General features: G+C 38.2%; 1 protein-coding gene across 4 annotated transcripts in view; it reads left to right on the top strand.

Annotated features, from left to right (window-relative positions):
- DYRK4 (dual specificity tyrosine phosphorylation regulated kinase 4) overlaps nucleotides 1-18,265 on the top strand; it is a 72,540-nt gene that overhangs the window by 14,857 nt on the left and 39,418 nt on the right. For all 4 annotated transcript variants that reach the window (XM_078155883.1, XM_078155884.1, XM_021001441.2 and 1 more), the window contains 4 exons: nucleotides 14,097-14,190; nucleotides 14,533-14,586; nucleotides 16,608-16,691; nucleotides 17,547-17,675. In XM_078155883.1, the coding sequence (XP_078012009.1) occupies nucleotides 14,104-14,190; nucleotides 14,533-14,586; nucleotides 16,608-16,691; nucleotides 17,547-17,675 (354 nt within the window). In that variant the 5' untranslated portion in view covers nucleotides 14,097-14,103. The remainder of the gene's footprint in view (nucleotides 1-14,096; nucleotides 14,191-14,532; nucleotides 14,587-16,607; nucleotides 16,692-17,546; nucleotides 17,676-18,265) is intronic.

The following is an 18,265-nucleotide window of genomic DNA, read 5'->3' as shown; positions in this document are numbered from 1 at the left end:
ACACACACACACATACATACATACATACATATATAATGTATATATGGAGAGAGAGAGAGAGAGAGAGAGAGAGAGAGAGAGAGTCAGATGAGCTCTATAGATTATCCATCCAATTGTATGCCATAATCTGGACAGTAGGTATTCTTTAACTGCTTAGTTTTTCCTGTGTAGATAACTAGGTCAAACTCTTTTGAACATTTGTGGATATCGTTTTGGAGGCTCTGAGGTGTTCTACTTGAACATTAAGTGGTGCTTAATGTAATTAGCACAATTTCATCTACATTTAGAAGTCTCAGAGACCTTACTAGGTAATCTCTCTTAAATTTGAGTTTTGTGCCAAATCTCCTCTATGATGGTGGCAGATATCTTTTTTTTGGTCAGTACCTCTCTCTTTCTCTGTCTCTGTTTCTCTCTCTCTCTTTTGCCAGAGTCATTGAACAAAGTTATCTCTGCTTTACCTTTCAGAGAATTTTCCATAATTTTGACATATGTATGAGGGGCAATTTATTGAAGGAGAGACTTTCAGGTGATTTTAAAAAAAAATTTCCTGAATGAAATGTGGATTTTTTTTTCCCTAGCAAAGCAAGTAATAGGCAAAATAGGATCTGGTAGTCCCTAAATCATTTGGTCAACTCTGGGAGGTGGCTAGGTGGCTCAGTAGATAGAATGCTGGGCCTGGAGTCAGGAAGATCTGACTCAAATCCAGCCTCAGACATTTACTAGCTGTGTGACTCTGGGCAAGCCACTTGACCTCTGTTTGCCTTAATCCATTGGAGAAGGAAATAGCAAACCACTCCAGTATCTTTGCCAAGAAAACCCCATGGACAGCAGGGCCCATGGAGTTATGAAGAATCAGACACAACTGAACAATGAATGATGGTAATGTTGTGGCTACTGTGCAGTATGTCTTCTCTTCCCTCATTAAAGATGCTTATGTTTGGATTATCGTCTTGAAATTTATATGTAAATGAGAAAGTAGTCTTAGGTCAGTAGGTATTAATGTTCTCTTGGTTTCTTTCTTTTTGAGGTGGGAGGGGAAGGAGTAATAAAGTTTGAGAGTTTTTCAAGCCATTGGCATCTTCCCCTTCTGTCAGACTGATATCTCAATAGCCATAAAATTGTGTTGCCACCATGAGCCTTCTCTGGAAATACTTAGTCTAGCCACAAATAATTTTCCATTCTTTTTCTTCATTGCTATTTTCAGTTCCATAAGAAGTATATCTGAGATTGGAATGTTATAGTCCAAATGTTGTGTCTTTATTGTGTTTGATGGTTAAAAAAAAGAATTTGATATACACATCTTTACAGGTCTTTTTTCTACCTTTCCTGTATTTGTTGCCCTCCTTCCAGTTTTATCCTTGGGCTCTCAGGGTGACTTTGCTTAGTTGGGCTTCTCGTCTAGCTTTCTTCAAACTGACTTTGTCTAAATTTTACTGCTTCTTTTTGTTTATTGAGGCAATACTGTTTGTTATTTTCTGTTTACCATCTTTCCCCATAAAAATTTAAAAACACTTTTATAATAAACTAGTGTTGCTTTTGGGTGCTATCTCTTTGTATTTGACAAGTATGTCATATGTTTTGATAAGTGACTTAATTGGGTTCATATGATCATAAGATGATAGATCTAGAACTAAAACAGATCGCAGAAACTATCTAATAAAGCTTCCTATTTTACAAATTAGAAAACAAAGAACCAGGGAAGTTAAATGGTTGTTTGTCCCAGGTCAACACAATAAATATCAGAGAGTATTTCTCTCACAAAACTTAAAAAATAATTTTTTTTGTTATTCTAAATTATAAAATAACCAAGATTTTCTTCTATACACAAATTATTCTTTTTTTTTAACTTTGAAAGTATATAATAAATTCAGTATGTTAGTTTCAAAAGCTGTCCAGGTTGTCTGTTTCCCTCTGAACCTCCTTTTGTTCTCTTTTATGTTTCATTGATGCTCCTTTTCCCTTTCCCATCTGTCTTTCCCTCATCTCTCCTTTCACCTCCCTCCCTTCCTTCCTCCTTTCATTCCTTCCTCCCTTCATTCACTCTCTCTTTCTTTCTTTCCTCCCTCCCTTGTTCCCCTTCATTTTTCTATTCTCCTTCTCTTTGCCTGTCTCCCCAACACCAATTTAAACCTCCCCAAATTTAAACCTCTCTTGTAAGAAGAAAGCATAGTCAAACAAAATAGAGCCACATATTTTAAACATAGTCATCTAAGTTATTGATTTGGTGAGCATATAATTAGACAAAATAATTTTTTTTGCTGTTTCTATTATTTCACCTTTATTTGTTATGAATTCTCCTTCTCTCTTATTTTAATGATTAGGTTTTCTTTTTAAAAAAATCAAATTACCTAACAGTTTACTAATTGATTTAAATACAGATCTATGTTTTGTTATCAGTCCAATTTTTCATGCCAATTTTGCTAATCTTTTATTTTCAGCATTTTTTGTTTAGTTGAGTTTTACAATATGTTACTTTGCCAGTTTTTTGGTTTCTACACAATTTTTTGAAATTTTTTTCTTTTTTGTTAAAGAAAATGTTTAATGTTATAATTTTTCACCTAATTGCTTTGTTTGCATGCCAAAAGTTTTAGTGTTTTGTCCTTTTGTTGTCATTTTTTTTTTTGTAGGTGGGGTGAGGCAATTGGGATTAAGTGATTTGCCCAGAGTTACATAGCTTAGTGAGTGTTATGTGTCTGAGGTTGGATTTGAACTCAGGTCCTCCTGACTCCAGGGCTGGTATTCTATTCACTGTGCCACCTAGCTGCCCCTTTTATTGTCTTTTTTGATGAAGTTTTCTATTGATTCTTTGAGTTGTTTTTTGATCTATCATTTCTTTAGAACTAAATTATTTTCTGTACTGAATTTTAATTGTGTTGTGAACAGCAAAGCATATGCTTAACATTTCTGTTTTTCTTTATTTATTATGAAGTTTTTATGCTATAATACGTGGTCAGTTTTGTAAAGGTACCATATGGAAATTCCTTTCTTTAGCCATTAAATAAGTACAAGAGAGCTATTATATCTAACTTTCAAAAAAATCTGTTCATGTGTTTATCATTTTTCCTCTGCTTGTTTGTTAAGTTTATCTAGGACTGAGGTGGTTATACTAAAATCTGCAACTATTATAATTTTGGGTTTTTTTTCTCTCGCTGTAACTTAATTAACTTTTCTTTTAAGTACTTAGCTGCTATTGTTGCTTATTTGAGCTATTCATTGCTATCCACCTTTTTGTACACCTGAGGTATAAGTTTTACTCTGTCCTTGTATTTTACTCTGTGTGAAATGTTTCAAGAAGAAATGTTTCTTGAATACAACATACTGTTACATTCTACTTTCTAATCCATTCTGCTATCTTCTTTCATTTTATAGACAAGTACATTTTGTTCACATTCGTAGTTGTGATTATTAATTATGTCCTTCCATCATATCCTCATACTTTTCCCTCTCTTTGATTGTTTCTTCTTTCATTACATAAAGAAATGTGGTGAAAGTGAAGGAATGTGATTATCACTAATGATATATAATTGAAGCAATTTACTTCAAATCTACTGTACCTACTCTCTTTCCCTTCCCCAGATCCCAACCATTGGTTTTCATACTTTTTTTCGTGAAGCCAAAGGATTTTTGTTTATGATTCTTCCTACAACTGTACCATTTCTCTTAAACATTTCTACCTTTGACCTATAAGTTTTGTTTTTTGATAACAATCTTTAATTCTACATTATAAATAATAATTTTATCATGTTGCATATATAACACAGTCCAGTTTTCCATGTCCAGTCATGATTGTAGCCCATAAGTTTTTTAAAATTTATTTTTACAAACATTTGTCTTCTCCTCTGAATATCCCTCTCCCATTGAACAATTAAAAAATGAAAAATATAACCCTTAAAATAAAAACATATTCTAGCAAAACAAATTCTCACATTGGCCATGTCCAAAAATATACGTCTCCTTCTGTTTTAAATCCACTGTCTCTTGAGCAAGAGGTTGGTGGTGTGCTTCACTATAATTCCACTGAACTTCCACTAGATTTATCATTGCATTGATCAGAGTTCTAAAGTCTTTCAAAATTGTTTTTCTTTATAATGTTGTTGTCACTGTATAAATTGTTCTCATGCTGCTCACTTTATTCTTTATCAATTCATATAAATTTTATGAATTTTCTCTGAAACTGTTCATTTTATTATTACTTATAGTACATGAATATTCTATCACATTCACATACCAGAATTTGTTGTTTTGGTTCAGTCATATCTGACTCTTTGTGACCTCTTTTTGGGGTTTTCTTGACAAAGATATTAGAGTGGTTTGTCATTTTCTTTTCCAGCTAATTTTACAGATGAGGAAACTGAGACAAACAGGATTAAGTGACTTGCCTGGGGTCACTAAGCTAGTAAGTGTCTGAGGCCAGATTTGAACTCAGGAAGATGAGTCTTCCTGACTCCAAGCTCAGTGCTCTATCCACTGTGCTACTTAGCACCTAGAATTTTTTTTTTAGCCATTCCCAAATAGGTGGCCATTCCCTTAGTTTCCAGTTTTTAGCTACTACAAAAAAGAGCTACTATCAATAGTCCTGTCTTTTTCTTCTTTCTTTGATCTCTTTGAGTCCTAATAGTGAGTATAACTTGGTCAAAGAGTATGTGAAATTTAGTAAATTCTGGGGAGAGTTTTCCATTGCTTTCCAGAATGTCTGTACCAATTCACAGCTCCACCCACAGGACATCAGTGTGCTTGTTTTCCCACAGACCCTCCAAGATTTAGCATTTTTCTCTTTTGTCCTCTTTCCGGGTCTGATAGGTGTGAGCTGGAACCTCAGAGTTGCTTTAATCTATACTTAACTATCTGTTAATAAGTTGGAGCAGGTTTTTTTTATATAGTTCTTAGATTAGATGTCTTTCCTTGACCACTGCCTGTTCATATACTTTGACTCTTTTTCTCCTGGGGACTGGCTATTAAGCTTATAAGTTTGATTGAGTTCTCTATATATTTTGGCTATGAGCCCTTTAACAGAGAAACCTGCTACAAATGTATATTCCTTTCTATTTCCATTAAGCAATTTCCAGAGATGTATCATTTCTAGTTTTTCTGAAGTTCTAATTGGGTCTTTAATTTCTTTCTTTTTTATCTTTTGGTTAGATGTGTCTAGGTCTGAAAGTGGTATACTAAGGCATTCCACTATTAGAGTTTTATTATTTCTCTGAAAATTAATTTTTACTTTTAGTTTAAAAAAATTTTCCCAATTGAATGCTATACTGTTTGGTGAGTATATATATTAACTGTTGATATTGGTTTGTTATCTATGGTGCCTTTAAGCATAGTATAATTTCTTTGCTTATCTCTTTATTATGTCTCTATTAATTGTAGCCTTCTCTGAAATCATAATTGTTACCCTTCCTTTTCTGAGTTCAACTGAAGCATAATACATTTTGCTCTAGGCCTTCATTTTATCTCTTTTTGAATCTTTATGTATCAATTATGTTTCTTGTAAACAATGTATTGGATTCTATTTTCTAACATTCTGCTAACATTTTATTGGTGAGTTTATTCCATTCATATTCACAGTTATAATTGCTAATTTTGTATTTTCCTCTAACCAATCTTCTTGTACTTCTTCCTTTCTTTGCTCCTGTTGCCATCTCCAAATGTTGCCTGTATAAATAAAGAGGTAAAAGAGATAGTTTGCCTGACACTTGAGAGGTAGAAGTAAAATGGCTTGTTTCAATGTTTTTGCAATTCTTCTCTTCCCCTTGCCTGATCTCTAATTTTCATTCTTTCCTTCTTTTTTTTTTTAAATCTCTCCTTGTTCCTTTCTCAGACATTGGAATTTGTTTTACATATGACTGTTCCCTTTGTGTGTTTATCTCATGTTTAGCCCTTGTTTATCTCATTGGGAGTAAAGGTTACATGATACCTGGTCCTTCCACTGCCTTTCTCCATGTTTGTATATGCTTGTCTTGTTACCCTATTGTGAGTTACATCATCTTCTTGCTCATTTCTCCCCTAGAGTATTCATTCCACTTCCCTCCCCCCTTTTCTGTCCTCTTAGGACCATTAGAAATAGAAAAAAAAATCCCCAGAATCTCCGTCTTCCCTTTGTGATGTTTAAAGACTTTAGGATTTTTAAAAGACTCTTGCCTCTTTTTTTTCCCCATTAGAATGTAAATACTTCATTGTAATTCAGGCCCTTTCAATTGCTCAAATGTGTTTACCTTTCTAGTTTTCTCCTTGATTCCTGTGTTTGCATTTTGGAATTTCTATTCAGATGTGGCCTTTTCATCAAGAATGCTTGTGCCTGTATTCCATCAAAAGTACCTTTCCCCCATAAGGTGATCAGTCCTATGGGGTAAGTTATTCTTAATTGTTTATGTTTATCTTTGTAGAATATTACATTACATAATTTTCTGTCTTTTATAGCTGTTACTGCTATGTCTTGTGGCTGTGGCTCCTTTATACTTGAACTCTTTCTCTCTGGCTGTTTACAATTTTTTTTTTCTCTGACTGGAAAGCTCTTCATTTTGGCTAAGATATTCCTGGAAATTTTAATTTTGTGCTTCCTTTCAGAAAGTCACCAGGGTGTTGTGTTTTTACTTTACCCTCTGGTTCTAGTAAATTTGAGTGGATTTTTCGAAATGTGGCGTTTGGATGCTTTTTTTTAAAAATCATGATGTTAAGGTAATCTGATGAGTCTTAAATTATTTTTCCTTTACCTACTTTGCAGGTCAGTTTTTTAGATAGTATATGTAGCTTTTTTTCCTTCTATTTTTTGTGTTTTCATGTCCTCATAATTTTTTGTCATCTCAGAGTCATTGAGTTCTTTTCTAATTTTATAGTCCACTATTTGGGTGAGATTTTCCACCTTCTGGTTCAAGTTATTTATTCTCTTTCCATTCCTTTCCCCCTCCCCCACCTTAGGCTCTCATTTACTTATATCTTGCTTAATTTCTTCCAGGTACTCTTAGTTTTTATAGCCAACCATGTTCCCTCTAAGATGCTGCTTGTACTTGCTATGAAGTTACTCTCTTAACCTGTATCTACTTCTTGGACATCTCTCCATCCATGATATTTGTTCATGGTGGTCAGTTTTTCATGTGTTGATTCATAACTCTGGATAATTTGAGACTTGTGTCATGGCCATACTTTCTCCCACATGCCTCTTCAGTGGAGTAGTTAGATGTTCTGACCTTGATCTTGACCCCTAATGCTGACTCTCACTTCTGGTGCCTCTGGGCTCAGAGTGCTAACAACTTCAGTGTCTCTCATCAGATCTTTATCATTAGTTGTACTATCCCTAGTCAGGGTGCTTCTGACTCCCTAATATGGTCATAGGTGCAGACATGGAATAGACTTTTCTATTCAAATCACTGTTATGGACTGCTATGGTTTCTTTGAGTGTTGGAATTCATGTGAGATTCCTCTTTTAGCATTTGTGATTTTTTGTCTAAGGTTAGTTAAGAAGCTTACTAATATTTCTCTGAATTTCTTGGTCATGTTTTTGATCGGATGTCCTTTGTAAATCTTTGCTAGAGTATCACAGTATCAGAATTTGAGAATTGGTCCAACCTATGCACAAAAGGAATCCATAATATAAAATAACCAAAAAATTCTTCTCTAGCTTCTGCTTGAAGACTGCTAAGGAGGGGAGATGTTGCAAATAAAATTCAACAAAGGTAGACTGAAGTACATTTTCTCCAAGCAAGATAACATTTTATTGACCGGGGTGCTACCTGCCTGTAGAATAGGTCAGTGGCTTTGCCTTAATTAGCCAAAGACCTGAGATGAAGACTTAACTCATTTTAATAAGGTTAGAATAAAGGATGGAATAGAATAGGTGACATACTTGGGTTGAAGACAACGTGTGTGATTGTAAAGCTAAGGCATGGGGAACAATATGATTGGTTGAAAGTTGGGAATGAGGGATAGCAATAGCCTCCTTCCTTCTCTTCTGTGCCTAAGAAGTTCACTGTTTGAGTCCACCTGCAAGGTCATAGATTTTGGCTCCAAGTTCTTTGGATGCAAACCAGAATGTTTCAAGGACAGCTTGGTGGTGTAAAGATACTAGACCAGAAGACCAGCTGAATTTCTGCACTTACTTCAGAGACAAAGAATCATGATTTAGACAATTATGGACAAAATCAAATAACTGTAAAATAGGATCAATAAAAAATTATACAGAATCAATTTAATCTTCTCAGAGCCTACTACCTTTCAAGGCAAGTCATTCTACTTTGAGACAGCTCTAATTATTAAGAAGTTTTTCCTGACATAAAGTGTAAATTTACCTCTTTGAAACATCTAACTATTGCTCTGGGGTCAGCTCTCTGGAGCTAAAAAGAATAAGTCTAACTCTTCTTTGATATAACAGCCCTTCCTCTACTTGAAGACATCTACCATGGTCTCTGAGTCTACTTTTCTCCGGCCTAAATATGCCCAGTTCATTCACCATTCTTGTTGCTCTTCTCTGGACACTCTTCATTTTATCTGTGTCTTTCTTAAACTGTGGCACCCAGAACTCAACATGTTACTTCAAATGAGGTCTGACAGAATAACTATCACTGGCCACTACATCCATCACATGCAGACTCATATCAGTCTACTAAAATCCCCAGATCTTTTCCAGAATTACTGAGTAATCATGCTTCCATTTTATACTTGTGGGCATTGGTCTTTTGGTTTTGTTTTGTTTTGTTTTTTTTACAAAACTACAGAATTTTACATTTATCCCTATTGAATTTAAGTGTTTTATGTTCAGCTCAATGTTCAAGCCTGTGAAAGTCTTTTTGAATACAGACTTTGCCATTCACCTGCAAATTTGTTAATAAAGCCTTTGTCTAAATAATTGATAAAACTGTTAAATTGTATAAGGTAAAACATGGATCCCTAGTATACTCCACTGGAGACCTCCTGACATGTTGGCAATGAATCAATAACAGCTAATTGCACTAAGTCTAGTCATTCAACCAGTACTGAATCTATCTAATTGAATTATTGTCTAATCCATATCTGTCCATGTTCTCCACAAGAATAGTATGAAATACTTGATGAGAAGCTTTGCTAAAAACCTAGGCAAACTATATCCATAGCATTCCCTCATCTACCAGTTTAGTAATTTGGTCAAAAAAAGAAATGAGTTTATTCTGGCAGAACCCATTTTTATTGAAGCCAAATACTGCTTCCATTTCTTTAATGATGTGTTTTATAATTTCCCCAGGAATTGAAATCAAGCTCACTGGCCTTTGGTTAGTAGACTCTGTTCTTCCCCCACTTTTGAGTTTTGGAATAACATTTGTCCTTCTTCAGTTTTTTGGTGTATCTCTCCTGTTTTCCATAATCTTTCAGATAATGATAATGGCTCAGCAATCACATCTGCCAGTCCTTTCAGGATCTGAGGGTATAGTTCAACTGGGCCAGTTAACTTGAATTCATTAAGGGCAAATAGATGTTTTCTCCTTGTGTTCTTATTTATCTTGGATATCAGCTTCCTGTTAGTCATATTTCAGTGTAAAGGTTGACTGAACCCAAACTTCACAAAACAAATCCCCTTAATAAAAGGATTTGTTCTGTAAAACGTGGACTTGGTCAAAAGGCCACTCTTGAGGACCTAGAAGGCCACATGTGGCCTTGAGACTACAGGTTCCCCACCCCTGGAATTGTTGATATCCTAACTGTGTGACCCTAGACAAGTCACTTAACCTCTCTTTGCCTCAGTTTCCTGCACTGCAAAATGGAAATAACAACAGTACCAGCCTTGCAAAGTTATTATGAAGATCAAATTAGATAATATTTGAAAAGTGTTTAGCACAGTGTCTGGCTGTACGAATACTTATTTCTTTCCTTTCCCTTCTCCTTTCCTTCTAGTAGCAAAACAATTCAGTGAGATTCTAGAAAGTAGTCTCTTCCAAGAGGCTATCAGACTCAACTTCATCTATTACATACATGTAAAGGGGTGCCCCAAATTCCTCAGAGTTGCTCCTGCACATGAAAAGCTCAGGAATAGTTTTAGACAGATACCAGAGATAAAGACCTTGGCCCTTACTTACTTACTAAGGAAGCAAACCCTTGCTTAGCTTTCTTCTGTGTCTATTTTCTCCATCCACTGTTGGGATGGGAGCATAGAAGAGAATTAGGATTTGAAAACTGAGAGAACTCAAATTCCAGAGCTTTTTGGTAATTATTAGACAAAACAATTATTACTTGGCTTATAACAGCCTAACCTTCAAAAATTGAAAAATGTTGAGTGCATGGAATACCTTCTATGAACTGTGAGTTCTCTGACCAAGGGATTTAATCCCTTCACCAGGAAAAAGAGTCCAAAGAAAAGATTTAGGTCTACTATCATTAGGTAACCTGGAAATTTTTTGACTTAAAAAGAGTGGCACCCAAGGTTTAGGATTATCTCCTAGGAAGATGTTAGGCTCCCTAAGACTCTGAGAGAACAAGATTGAAGAAGCTTTTTGCTAGTTCTAGGGCAAGGATTCTTCTAGCTTTTCTAAGAGATGGGGACTAGGGGCAGCTAGGTGGCATAGTGGATAGAGCACCGGCCCTGGCGTTAGGAAGACCTGAGTTCAAAACTGGCCTCAGACACATGATACTCGATAGCTGCGTGACTCTGGGCAAGTCACTTAACCCCAATTTCCTCCCAAAAAAATAAAAAGAGATGGGGACTGGAACTGTGATTTCAGAGGTTTGGGAACTCCTCTGTATGAGGTATTCAGCTCTTATGGTGTGAGGACTTGCTGAACCCTTTTCAGGGCTGCTTATCCATCTTGAGTGTCCACCTGGCCCTCAACTCTCACCTGTGGTTCCAAGAAGCTGTAGCATGAGGTAGTGGCCACACACTGGTAAAATTGTCTCAGCAGACTGGTTAACTAGGTTGAGGGTCACTGACAGGCCTGAAACCCATTGGTGAGTTAGCCAACTCCAAGCAAGTGATTTCCTCCTGGGTGAATGAGAACAATTTGTTCCAGTGGCCATGAAGGCAGCTGAAGCAGGCACCGTGGAATGCTTGGAGCTTGGTCAGACATCAAAGATGCTAAGGTCATCCACTGCATCCCAGGTTGGAACTTTTGTCCCACCTCCGGACTCTGATGACTCTGGAAGAGAGAGTGAGGCTGATGACTTTGCACAACTCTGCCTCACTTAAATCTAATTCATGTGCAAGTCAAGACATCACCCCACGATGCCATTGATCCTCTTTGAAAAAGGAGGATGAACAAGCACATAGGGAGCTCCTAGGTGAGGAAACTACCTTCACTAATTCAAGTCAACATCCCAAGTGATTGTCTCAGCTGGTGAGTGTCAGGGGGGACTCGAATCCAGAACTTCTTGGCTCCAGAGCCAGTTCTCTGTCCATTATGCCATGACTTCCTTTTCTAAAAGTGCTGGGGGAAAACTTCTGTTTAGGCTAAGAAAACATGGCAGCATGTACCTATCCTTAAGAAAGAGATAGCCAAGAATATAAGCTGAGTCAGAAACTGGAGGCATTAGAGGCCACCCTGCATCAGCAGCCAGCAGTGGAGATAGACTATCATTCCATCAAAGTAGTACCCAGTAGCAAAGGCTCTGAGCCTAGTGCAGCAGGTTGACATTGAGTCCATTGGAAATTGCAGAGGAGGCTGTGGGTCCAGCGGAGTAATGTCTAGCAGAGAAGACAGGTATCAACAATCCTGCAGTATTGGAATTGTGAGCTGATCCTTCACATGGGGGCTGGCCTACCACATGCGTGCCTTGGCTATACATATTCCCTACACGTGCATCCTTCCACGCGCATACTCGGACACATGTGCTCCCTATGTCTTTGCCTTTCTAGGTTTGTTTTTTAGACGCGTCCACTCTTCTCACTGATGCGAAAATTTTTCGGAAAATGCACCCAGGTTTACTGGGGGAAATATTTTGTTGCTACTTTTCTTAGTATGCCATTTCATTAAATGCCTTTGCTTTGAATTAGTTGTATCTTCTTGCTAACTATTAAACAAACACAGTGGGGGTTCATGAACAATATTTTTAAGGGATAAAGATGCACAGAGCACTTTGAACCTTGGGTAATTCTGTCCTAGGGAATGCTAGGAGAATGTAGACACTACATACAGATTCCCCTAATAACCAGCCTTAGACCCATACTAGCTTTTTTCCACCTGGGGCAAAAACAAATACAGGTTTGGAAGGAGGCGAGAAGTGAAGAGGATATAGTTCTGCCAGGAGACTAAATAATTTAGCCCTCAACCACACAGGGGTTTGTGGCCTGGGAAAGGATGATAGGATCCTAAGGGTGTCTGATGGACACCCAAAAGGATGCTGAAGAGGGGTGACAGCTATGCTGTACAGAGGTAACAGTAACCTGATTGTAGCAGCTGCCCTTTTATAGTGAAATAGAGGACAATGATATTGAAGTAGAATAGTACAATGAAATGAGTGCTAGATTTGGAGTCACAAGACCTGGGTTCAAATCCCAGCTTTGCCATTTATTTCCTCTGTGACCTTAGGAAATCGTTTCTCTTGATAGCTCATTTTCCTCATCTGTAAAATGAGGATAGATAACTAGATAACCTCCGAAGTCCCTTTCAGTTGTCAAAGTACAGGATGATGTTTACCATGGGAAGAAAGTAAAGCCTCCAAGGGATGAAGCACATCCCATAAAAAGAGTGCTTTTCCAGCCCTGTACTCCCCACATCAGGATCCTTGGGGCAAGATCTTGGTTCATCCTGCATTAATCGCAGCTCTGGTCAGCAATAACTAGCTCCCTTTAGCTTTTTTTTTCCCATTTCTTTTTTGGCTAGGCAATTGGGGTTAAGTGATTTGCCCAGGGTCACACAGCTAGTAAGTGTCAAGTGTCTGAGGCAGGATTTGAGCTCAGGTCCTCCTGACTCCAAGGCCAGAGCTCTATCCACTGTGCCACCTAACTGCCCCCTAACTAGCTCCCTTTAGAAAGAGTGCAAATTCGATCCATTAATTTGAATCCCTTCCCATCAGCTTGAGTTACTTCCCCTTGTCCCGTTAGTCCTTGATATCTGACCAGCTTAGGGTCATTTCAGAGACAATCCAACATCTCGCCTTACCCTTCTCCATTTCTTGTTCCATACTAGATTGCCACACAAAGTTCACAAGTAGGTGGAGTATCTCCTTGGAGTACCCATGCATGATTAATCTGTGTAATCATTTTTATATGGTCCAACTATAGGAATATAGCAGTTACCCCTCATGGGAACCAACCCTTGATTTCTTGGAAGCCCCAAAGGCTTTTTGCTCTCATCTTATTTCTTATAGCCCATGGCAAAAGCCCATTGTCGTTCTAGAGTGGTTGCTTCAATGACCTCATTGGTAGGTTTAGAGGAACCAAGATATGTTATATCCTTCCTGGTTTGGGCAAGGAGTCTATCATATTCAATACCTGGCATCTGTACCCTATGGTGTGATAGACTTTAACCTATATCATCTTTCATCCAGGTTGCATTTTGGCCGTCTTTATGAATGAGTTCCAATATAAGGAAAGGACCAATGTATATCTCATTAATGCAGACTATTGTTAGTTCCTAGAAGTATTTATGTTCTCATTCTGAGACAACTGGTAGAGTGGTAGACTGGTAGAGATTTACTAGTATTTGCATGGTGGAAAGCAAATTGATTAACCTGGCCTTCTGCATAGACTTTCAGGACTCATAGTAACTGGTCTGAACCCCAGACCCCATAATCTGGGTACCTTCCATTCACTTGGTTGCCAGCCCATCACAGAAGCATAAGAGGGAAGTCCAGGTTAAAGCTCTGTGGGAGATGACATTGATAATCTTGGACCACCGCGACTATCTGATCATAGGATCATGGATGGTAAAAGGGAGGTAAATTGTCCTTTTTATTAATAACTCAAGTATCCATTGCCTGGTGCTTTGAAGTCTCAAAACAATACACACAATTGTCTGCCGGCAAATTCACGAAGAGGTGAAAAGGAAGAGGAAGAACACATTCTCTTTCTTTTAGCCCCCTCCCCCTGGTTTCCTTTGCATTAGCCCTGAATCCTGGGGATTATTTGTTCCAGCACTTATTTTTTCACTGAGAATATTTTTAATTCATTCTCTTTCTTGACCCCTCCCAACTTCTTGCAGGACAAAAATGAATGCTAAAAAGCTAGGAAAACGAAGTGCAATGACTTTTCCCATTCTGAAATCAAGAAAGAAACATAACTTCAACTCTATAAGGGTAAGAAGGGGGAGAGGGGAATGTGTGGACCAAACAGTGATCACTTGGTCATAAACCCATAAGTTTTAATGAAGTAACGGATGAAAAGGACCAGGACTGGAGCAGGGGTTTACCATGGTGGGTCTTGTTTGATTATTCCTTTTGGCCCTGATGTGGTGAAGCTCACCATTGGAGTTGAGACAGGGATTGGTCAGAAGTGAGGGGTTTGACTTCTTGATTTGGGACTTTTCAGAGCTCCCAAACCTCCTCACCCTTCCCCATGAGCCTGAGTTTCTGAAATTTTTGAGCTAGTGTCTTTAACTTTACCTTTTACTTTGTTCTATGTATCTGCAACAACACCAGAAGTTTCCTGGAGTAATTTTGTCTGGTATGCATTCAAGAACAATTCCAAAACAGGTAGGTTACTTATGTCTGATGTTGACATAACTCTTAGATTCTCTCTTTTTGTACTGTTTGCTTTAAAAGCCAGAAGAAGAAGAACTTGACTTACAGCAGTTATGATAACATTGTGATGTGTTTTAGTCAGTGTGGTTTTGTTGAAAAAAAAAAAAAAGCACTGTATTTAGCCTCAGGGCATTTGGGTCCAAATTCCAGATTGATTCTTTACAATCTGTATGGACTTGGACAATGGCCTTCATCTTTCTGGTCTTCTCATCCATGAAATGGAGGGGGTTGGTCTAGCTCACCTCTAAGGATTTTTCCAGCTCAAGATTCCATAACATTTTACTCAGTTTTTTAGCATTATAATGTATTTGGAAGAAGGCATCATGGCATCTTGTTCTGGGCAATTTCTGTAATGAGTTTTTGATTAAAAGCATTAAACTCTGACTTCTTGGTCTAGGCCTCTGCTCACAGCACAGACCCAACTCTAAGGCTTGGCCAGTGGAAGGAAGCCAATGACATAGCTGATTGCATAATGCAATGGAAAAATGCCTCCTACTTAATTACATAAAAAAGAGGACTAGGAGTCAGAAGACATGGGCTGTATTACATAGTGCCTAGCACAATCCCTGGCCAAAGTCTGTTTACAGCTGGCCCTGTGTGAGGAGCTTTAAGAGACGCATAATTATTTCTCACACCTCAGGGACACATCTGTGGTCTAGCAAAACCTAATTATCCATCCTACCTGTTGTGTTTCATGAAAAATCCTTAATGACTTCCATTCTCCTTTAACTCACTCTCACTCCCCTACTATGCTAATGTATCCCGTGGTTGTGAGGCTTCGGTTCTTACCAGTCTTCTCATAGTCCCCAAAGTGGAGATGTGATTTCATATCCAGGAAGTACCTTCCCAGGCTGCAGCCTCCAGGTGAGGCTGCTGCCTCTGGGGCTGAGGGAGGGCAGTGGGCCAAGACAGGGGACCACTTCCTTGAGGATACATTAGAATCATCTCACACACATACCTTTCTTCCGTATAGTGATCATGAGCAACTGAAGGACCCCAGAGTCATACATTTAGCATTTGCCCTAAGGAATGAGGTCCCCCCCCCCATTTTGAATAAGGAAGATCACACTCTGCTTCCTACTCCTTCTGGGTGCTACTGTGAAGTTGACTATAATTGTACTTTCAAAAGGGCCATGAATGGGCCTCAAGGAAATTTCTTGGTACATTTGAATAATTAACTTATTAGGTTAGAGGCACTGACATAGTAACTATGTCCTACTGAGCTAAGACCTATTATTGCTAGGGGCCTAAGACAAAATTGGATGGGGTGAGGCAAAGTGGCAAGTCACTATGTTAGATGTTAGAGGATATATAGAATTGTATAAAATGTGATTTCTGCATCAAGGAATTTCCTATCTGGATGGGGATATAGGTGCCAAAAAAAATCTTACAAATTGAAATAAAGAGTAAGTGCTAGATAGAACTTCAGAGCATGCAGAGAACACTCTTAGGATTATTGGGGGAAAGCTTCATAGAAATATGGGATTAAAGTTGTGCTTTGCAGGGTGGGCAGGATTGGTTTTTTTTGGGGGTGAGGCAATTGGGGTTAAGTGACTTGCCCAGGGTCACAACAGCTAGGAAGTGTCTGAGGCTGGATTTGAACTCAGATTCTCCCAACTCCAGGATTGGTCCTTTATCCATTTTGCCACCTAACTGCCCCACCAGATGGCCAAGATTTTAGTGGGTGGAATGTGTGTGGGATTAAGGAAGGGTAATAAGTAACACTCAGGATATGAATACAGGTCATTTGGCATAACATCAATGCTCTATCAATGCTCCAGTAGCTTTCCAAGGCAGTTAGACCCAAATTAGAAAGTAAGGTTTGAGCCAAATTGTGGAAATTTGAATATTTCCACAATTGAATAGCAGATAAAGGAGTTTAGATCATGTGGGCAATGAGCCATCAAAGGTTTTTGATTCTTCGTCCCAAGGGATGAAACAACACTAATTACTCTTTTAATTCTGTTTTGTAGTCATCCCGAATGGACAGTAAGGCTCAAAACCAACAACCGACTTCCAAGCACAAGAACCTGAGGCTGAACCGATATTTGCGTAAGGTAGAGAGTTCTGGTGCTTGGTTCCTTCTTTCTCCAGCACAGAGTAGGATAAGGGTGCCTTTTCCAGGTATCTGGGAACAACACACTGGAAATTCTCTAGCTCCTCTAGATATTACCACCTCTCTTTTGACCTCTTCCCACAAGACTTCTTAAATTAACATTGATTTTAATATATTTTTATTTATTTCCCCGATTTTTCCCAATTACATATATACAATTTTTAACATTCATTTTTTTAAAATTGTGAGTTCCAAATTCTCTCCCTTCCACTTCTCTACTCTCTGAGAAGGCAAGCAATATGTTTATTATACATGTGATGTCATGCAAAACGTATTTCCATATTAGCCATGTTGCAAAAGAAAACACACACAAGCAAGAAAACTAAAGAAAGTAAAAAAAGTGTACTTCAGTCTGTGCTTAGAATTCATCGGTTCTCTCTCTGGATAGCACTTTTTGTCCTAGATCCTTTGGAGTTATATCTTAGATCATTGTCTTGATCAGAGTAGCAAAGTCTTTCACAGTTGATCATCCTTACAACTAAAACTGATTTTAGACTTAAGTAGTATTAATTGACCAATTGATAAATTGATTCAATTGGATAAATCTAAACCAAGTGTGTAGAGGAAATGGGGGTCTTCTGTTACAAACAGAGGGATTTTAATTAAGTATTGGGAAGGACTTCCCTCTTTTTGGATCATGAAATACTAGAAGGTAATCGCTGAGGGAAGCTAAGAATGCCCTTCCTCTGGAGAGTTTTAGGAGTGGGCTTTGGGCTGGATCAGTCATAGCTTTGGGGTGGATAGAGTGTTGGAGATGACTTCTTGGTTAAGGTTCAAGGGATTTCTCTTTTTATAGAAAGCAAACACCAACGTTACCTCACTTCCTCATCTGGACAATCATGGGAGGAAAAATGTGTCCAATGTGGCAAAGATCCCTCCTCAGAACAATAACCTCCCACTCATCAACAGCAAAAGGGTATCGAAGGTATTGTCAATGTCACAGGCTGATGGGTCTCAAGCAACTTTAGGATGGAAGAATCCTTGGTTAGCACAAGTGGGATCTGGTTGGGACAGTCACTTAGTTTTTCTAGGCCTCAGTATCCCTTCTGTGCTTGTATTTCCTTAGAATCCAAATTATAGTGATATATAATTGAAGCCTCACAGAAATGATGTGATGGCCAGAGAGAGAGACTATCTTTAAAAAACACTTTGCTTTTGAAAAGAAAGGCATTAAATACATCCAAAGGTTAGACATGTAATTCTCTTCCCAGGAAGCATAGGCTCTAATCTAGTCTAGTCCAACCCAATAAGCATTTGACGAGCACCTACTATGTGTAAGAGTCTGTGTTAGGTGCTAGGGATACAAAGACAAAACAAAACAAAAGTCTTTGCCTTGAAGCACCTCGCTTACTGTTAGGGGGTTGCGAATAACTTGAGGAAGAAGGAGAAGTCACTAATTATTAGGGAGATTAGGAAAGACTTCACATAGGAAATGACAGTGAGCTGAACTGAAGGAAAGGAGGGATTACCAAAGGTGGAGGTGAAGGAGGAGTGTATTGAGGCATTGGGGAAGGC

Source organism: Phascolarctos cinereus, unplaced genomic scaffold (assembly GCF_003287225.1).
Source record: "Phascolarctos cinereus isolate Bilbo 61053 unplaced genomic scaffold, phaCin_HiC Scaffold_1;HRSCAF=81, whole genome shotgun sequence".
NCBI lineage: Eukaryota > Metazoa > Chordata > Mammalia > Diprotodontia > Phascolarctidae > Phascolarctos > Phascolarctos cinereus.
Note: the sequence above shows the minus strand (reverse complement) of the source record. Positions and strands in the feature narration are given on the sequence as shown.